We start from the raw sequence: 6,387 nt of genomic DNA, 5'->3' as shown, positions 1-6,387 counted from the left end.
GAGACACGCCCTGTCACACACAGAACCAAGACTGTCATGTCAACAGCTGAAATGGACAAACTACAGAAGTTAGAAACGCTCCTGGAGCCCTGCAAGTATATTTTACTTCATGTATTTTTCATTTTCCTGTTTGTAAGAAATAAATAATGTACTGTATGTGTGTAAATGTATGGTATGGTATATATATGATATATGAAAAATTTATAGTGAAAAAAGGCTCGGAACCGAACCGAGTCGAGTCGTGCTGAAGAGGAGCTATGGAAAAGACCCATAAAAGAGCACAGTATGTCATGAACTCAGCTCTCTGCCACAGCTGCACTCTGCGCCCTCGGCCACACCCACTTCTCCTCTGCAGAACGAAGATCGACAGAGGAGGAGGGAGGCGGGAGGAAGAGCTGTAGGAGGAAGTTTCTCCTGCAGTGTGGGTTGCACCAAGGTGCAGCAGGTGCTAAATAATTTAAAATAATTCATTTTAAATAAAAATGCCATGCCGATCATGCGGCTCATCTATCAATCAGTCAGTTGTGTGTTATGTCCAATTTTACTTTGAAAAACAGCGATAGATCTAGTCTGCGAAAAATGAACCGCAAAGTAGCGAGGGACTACTGTACTTACAGTGTGATTGGACACAAGGAGAGTCCCTGCTACAAGGTTTCTCAGGTCCACACAGTCAAGACGAGGAGTCAACTTTAGCCAAGTCATCTATTTAAGTTTATTTTTGTAAATGATCACATTGGGATCATTAAGGATCAAATTTTATTTATATTATCTGATGGGGAGCATCCTGAAATGCTTTAATGATTGAAGGATTTATTTGATATCAAGTGAAAGTTGTTTTTGATCAATATTTAAATACTCCGTCATCCAACGAGATCTCAGAATTAAATCTTGTTACATAAATGCTGAGGGTATTATCTTAATTTTGCAGCAATTGAATGAAAATTTGCCCAAGAAACTTGGGGAAGAAATACAAAAATCTTTTAAATCTGAAAACATTCACAGAAGAATGGTAATGGTGGGTAGACTTTCTTAATTTCAACATGCCCAGACTATAATCACAGTCTGTTTTTTTTTTTGGGGGGGGGGGGGGGTGGGGGGTTCCTTTCAGGCAAGTTGAATCTGTACAAGTCTATCCACCTTATTCTGCAAGAGCGTATGTGGGCTGCCATGACAGACAGGTACCGCCCCCTCCCGGTTTTATACTTCCGGTGAGCTAAAGCGAGAGGCACTTTTGCTAATGACAGGCACTTTTGCTAATGACAAATTCTAGTAATTTGTGCTGTAGCAGGAGGCTTAAACAATTCTAATATGAGTTCGGGTTCAACTTGTGCTGTTGTTGGCTGTCACAACAGCTCCAGAAAACTGAAAGACGAGCTAGAAACGTATTGTTTTGCACATCAACAACTTCGAAAGGCCTGTGTGTGCCCAGCGCGTTACGAACTGCACTCCATGCCGAGGAAGGAGGATCGAAAACGAGCGTGGCTGGCAGCTTTAAAACTCAAATACCCCCCGAAGAGAGTTTATGTTTGCTCCTTTCATTTTATTGATAAAAAGCCCACAGAGCTTCACCCCGACCCGGAGCTCTATCTGGGCTATGACCGGGCCCCACCAAAGAAAAGAAGGCAGCTCATCCGGACCACTGTGAGCCAGACAGCTTCCAGCAACATCGACAAAACGGCCGAATCTGTTCCCGGTGAGTGAAATTGAAAATGTGATTTGTCCCCGCTTCACATTTTAATCATGCTTAGCTCTTATCTTTTACTGAATTATATTATTATTAATGTTATAATTGTAATGTTATAATTACTATACTGTGGATGGTGTTAGCATCAGCGCTAGCTGGTTGCAGTGTTATTGTGGATGTTAGTGTATTATTAATTTAATTCCAAAATACTTTATCACTAAGAGAAAGTACTTGATTGGCAGCCAAATCCAAATCTTAAAGACAAAGTGGTTAGTAATTAACATCAGTAGCATGCTAGCAGAGATGTATATGATTTCATGTAACTGTCCGAGAATAGCTTTTTATTTAGCAACCTGGTAAAATTCAGCCCCCAGGGCTGTAAAAGTCTGGGGATTTTATTAATAAAGAATATGTTGAGTTATTAGAGGCAGGTTATTTGATGGGGCTTAGGAAAATTTAAGGGGGCTAAAGCCCCACTAAAACAGCACTATTGACATTTAAGATGTATCATGTGTGTACGAGTGTGGAATTACAAATTTCCTTCCTAAAACGTAATAAGGTAAGTGACACTTGACAGGTTGTGTTACGCTGATTTGATTTTGTATTTTTGTGTTATTCAGAGTGCACCGTAGATTCACCGTCAGTCATCCCAGACCTGGCTAGCGTCTCCACACAACCTCCTGGGCCACATCTGCACTCAGTCCACACACAGTGGGAGGACCCTTCGCTAAAAGATCATCATCAATACTGCAACACGTCTGGCAGAAAAGATGTCCAGGACAAGACGACTCAGTGTGATGAAGTTGCATTTTTTCTTCTACAAAATGACGCAGACGCTTTGCTGTACACTGGTATAGCGTTAGAAACATTTAACACTCTTGTGTCAGCACTGGAAGGAGATGACAACAATGAATTTACAATGCCTGTACAAGATCAAGTCCTTATAACACTTATGAAAATAAAGACTAATCGTGTCTGCAGCCCTTGAGTTGATGTTATACTGCTGCTCTGCCTTGTGGTGTCTGAAGTTTATCATGCTTAGACGTTTGGGTTGAAGATTCTTTGCTGTCCCAGCATTCCACCTGCGCTGCTCATCTGTACATGCTAGCCCCGTCTTTCCACTGATCACAGCATTCTGGACCTGTAACAATTTAACAGACTTCAGCTATCACTGCTCCTAATAAAATGAAACAAGTTATTTACATCCCTGCTGTTGTCATTTATTTTTTCCTTTTCTGTAAATGTTAGGTTGCCTTGCATCCAGTCTGTACTTTTTTAAAAACAAATAATATAAAAATACTGTACAGCCTTTTTAATGTTTAATTTTTTGTGACAGTAGATCACAGGCTGCACAATGCTCTGGCTTCCACATGTAAACACAGGCAGACAGGAAGCTCACAGCTTTCGCCCAGTTCAGTGATTCTGATTCAGTGATGTAAATATTCTGATATCCAGATAAGTGATATACCTTCCACAGAATAGCTGCCGCATGACTGCATGATTTTCCCAATCCGGCGATACAGGAACAGCCGACCGTTTCTACCACTCCACTTTCTCTGAGCATGATGCTAAGTGTTAAGCTTGACCAACGCTCTGGCTCGGCTCAACAGCTGCTTTCAGAAAGATAAAGTCGCCTTGTTTCTTGAGCAAAACTGTATCTATTTTGTTGCTGTGGAGGTAATTATACGCCTCTGTGCTTTTATAATTCCGCAATTCCTCGCCATCGACGCCTTCAGAAAAAACAAGGTAATTAATAATATCGATGTAGGTAATTCCGGGCCATGATTTCATATCATCTACCCAGTCCGTGAGAAATGATGGGTGAGACACAGTTAACGACTTATCTTCGCAGCTTTTTAAAACATCCTTGCAATGTATCCACCTCTGATGTGCTGCCATTTACTTCAGGTAAAGGAAACTTTTGTGTCAAAAACATTAAATTGCTAGCAAGTGTGTTAACCCACAAACGTAAACAACAGCGCGGGATCGCGGGCGGAAGTAAACAACCGGCTTCCGCTATGAATTATGGGTAGTGGCGCCAAATCCGGAATAAGGTGGATTAAATGTGTGTGTGTGTGTGTGTGTGTGTATGTGTGTGTGTGTGTGCGTGTGTGTGTGTGTGTGTGTGTGTGTGTGTGTAAATAATAAGACTGTGTGTATTAGCTCCAGAGCTCAGCAGCTCTATTTCAACAGTACAATACACAAACACACAGTCACTGAGACGAGTTCTGGCATGCTAGGATTGAGAAATGTCTTCTCTCATGCAGCACAAACAGTATCAAGTGTACCACATGACGAGGCCAATAAACCAACAATACCCGTCACAGGCAGAAAAAGCTTTTTGGAGAATTTCCATTCTTTAAATTTAGTGGTGAATTGGTGCTTCCAACAATACGTTCAATGCTGTGCGTGCTGTAATGTAGATTTACACCAAGGTCAGGCATCCCCCCCACCCCTGGGTTTTTAGGAATTCCCTATTTTTAGAGAGTTTAGGAATTCTGGGAAATGTACGATTTAATAATCAGCAAAATACATCAAGAACAAAATAACGAGCTAGGAGCAAAATCACAACCAAATTAAATACCTATTCCAGCAAAACATGGGAAAACAATCAAGGATGTTGACTATCCTGTACCGTAGCCACACATTTGTAGCTATGTTTGCATGGACACAAGTAATCAGATCAAACGGCCATTCAGAATAAAAATGCGTCATGTAAACACCCCGTTCGGGTTATTTTTTGTTTATTCAGCGTGATCCGAAATAATTTGTGATCAGAACGAAACGGAAACACCTCATGTGGGCCAACTCTGACCGCAGCTATTTTAAGCATATCTTTCTCTTGCGCCTTGGTCAAGACTCCCGTTAGCGGTCCTCCAGCAGAGCCCGAGCAGCTGGGACCCCAGGCCGGCTGGGTGACGGTCCGGAGCAAGCGTAGTGCTAAGGCTAAGCCCCCAGTTCACCACCGACCCATTCACGTTTCTAATAGATTTTCCTCGCTCAGTGACACACCCGCTGAGAAGCAGACCCTGGTTATTGGCAGCTCCATAGTCCGAAACGTGTCTTTAGGGACTCCAGCGGCCATAGTCAAATGCATTCCGGGGGCCAGAGCGGGCGACATAGAATCTTATCTGAAACTGCTGACTAAGGCTAAGGCTAAATACGGTAAGATTGTTATTCATGTCGGCGGTAATGACACCGTTTACGCCAATCGGAGGTCACTAAAATTAATGTTGCTTCGGTGTGTGACTTTGCTAAAACCATGTGGGACTTGTAGTTTTCTCTGGCCCCCTCCCCAACCTGACCAGTGATGACATGTTTAGCCGTATGTCGTGGTTTAACCGCTGGGTGTCCAGGTGGTGTTCTGACAACAACGTGGGCTACATATGCCCCTTTTCCATTAGTACCGGTACGGGCCGACTCGACCCTACTTGGCCCGGTTCTGAGGCTTTTCCATTAGTACCGGTACTTAGCACCTGTTACTATTTTCAGTACCCTTGGCTCTGTGGTTCAAACCGGTACGAAGAGGTACAAAAACGTGACGTCAGAACACTGTCGGTCACTGATTGGTCGGGGGCGGGGGCGGAGTCACTGGATCCTTCAGAAACGTTTCAAAACAATAATCCGCCATTTGCAATTTCTCGGACTGGAGCAGCGGCTGGACTTATTTTAAAGATTTTAAAAACAATACTGACATCTTGGTCTAATGCTGATGTGTTGGCATTTTTTGTGCTTGGTGGCCGACAACATAATTCAGAGCAAGCTGGATGGAGCTCTGCTGGTGTACCCCGATCCTCCCTCCGGTGCCTCGGAGCGCCAGGCCGGGCAGGGCGTCATCTCCCCGGCTCCAAGTTCAGCTGGTCACCGCGGAAGATCCTTCGATGTGCCGACTCGGAGGCTCGGGTTCCGGATACCAGCCTTGTGTGCTCAGAGCTCTGCTGGTCACTGCGAAGCTGGAGATGGGGACTCGCAGATGGACGTTGCCAGACCCCGGCCGCGCGTAATCATGAAGGCTGAATCCCGATCCCACCCGGCAGTCAGGCGGACTGGACAGTCTGGGACGGACGCTGGAAGCGATTTTTAAATAAAATAATATTTTGTTTTTATACAAAAAATGTTTTAAAAAATTGCTGAAGCGATTTAAAAATGATTATTATTTTTTTTACGCGTAAAATGTTTTTTAAAATCGCTTCCACCGTTCGTCGCAGACCTGTCTCTGCCCGCCTGTCTGCGCGGGTCGGACCTTCATGATTGCGTGCGGCTGGAGCCTTGGAACGGCCTCGAGTCACCAGCTGAGCTGGAGCTGGGAGGATGAGCCTCCCAGCCTCCTCCTCTCCGGAGGAGAGGATCAGTGAGACCAGCAGAGCGTTGAAGATTAAAAAATAAAAAATAAAACGGTGCCAGCTTCATCATGAAATCCTGTTTTCACTTTAATGACTGTTAACTCAGCTGAAAATCATAAAAAGACACAAAACTATTGGATCTCAGGAATATTTCCCTCAAACATGTTTAAAGAAGAGACGACCTTCAGTTCAACTTTATTTTAACCCACAAATGTACAAATCACAAAACAAGAACTTTAAAGCAAAGCTAAAAATAAAATGTATATATGTGAACAAGAAAGAAAACCACACATTTAAAATGAACATTAAAAGAAGACACAATGAGTGCAAATACATCAAATGATGATGAAAACCTATAAA

At 43.3% G+C, this 6,387-nt stretch overlaps 1 protein-coding gene across 1 annotated transcript; it reads left to right on the top strand.

Annotated features, from left to right (window-relative positions):
* The first annotated feature begins 1,167 nt into the window (after positions 1-1,167).
* Positions 1,168-2,886, top strand: LOC119429468. The gene is made up of 2 exons (XM_037697087.1): positions 1,168-1,693; positions 2,305-2,886. Exons 1-2 carry the CDS (start codon positions 1,309-1,311, stop codon positions 2,670-2,672), a joined length of 753 nt encoding a protein of 250 aa, XP_037553015.1. The 5' UTR covers positions 1,168-1,308; the 3' UTR covers positions 2,673-2,886.
* Positions 2,887-6,387: the final 3,501 nt, after the last annotated feature.

This window comes from Nematolebias whitei, unplaced genomic scaffold (assembly GCF_014905685.2).
Source record: "Nematolebias whitei isolate Nwh7 unplaced genomic scaffold, NemWhi1 Nwh_scaf_1505, whole genome shotgun sequence".
Classification (NCBI taxonomy): Eukaryota; Metazoa; Chordata; class Actinopteri; order Cyprinodontiformes; family Rivulidae; genus Nematolebias; species Nematolebias whitei.
This window is presented reverse-complemented; position numbering and strand designations above follow the sequence as displayed.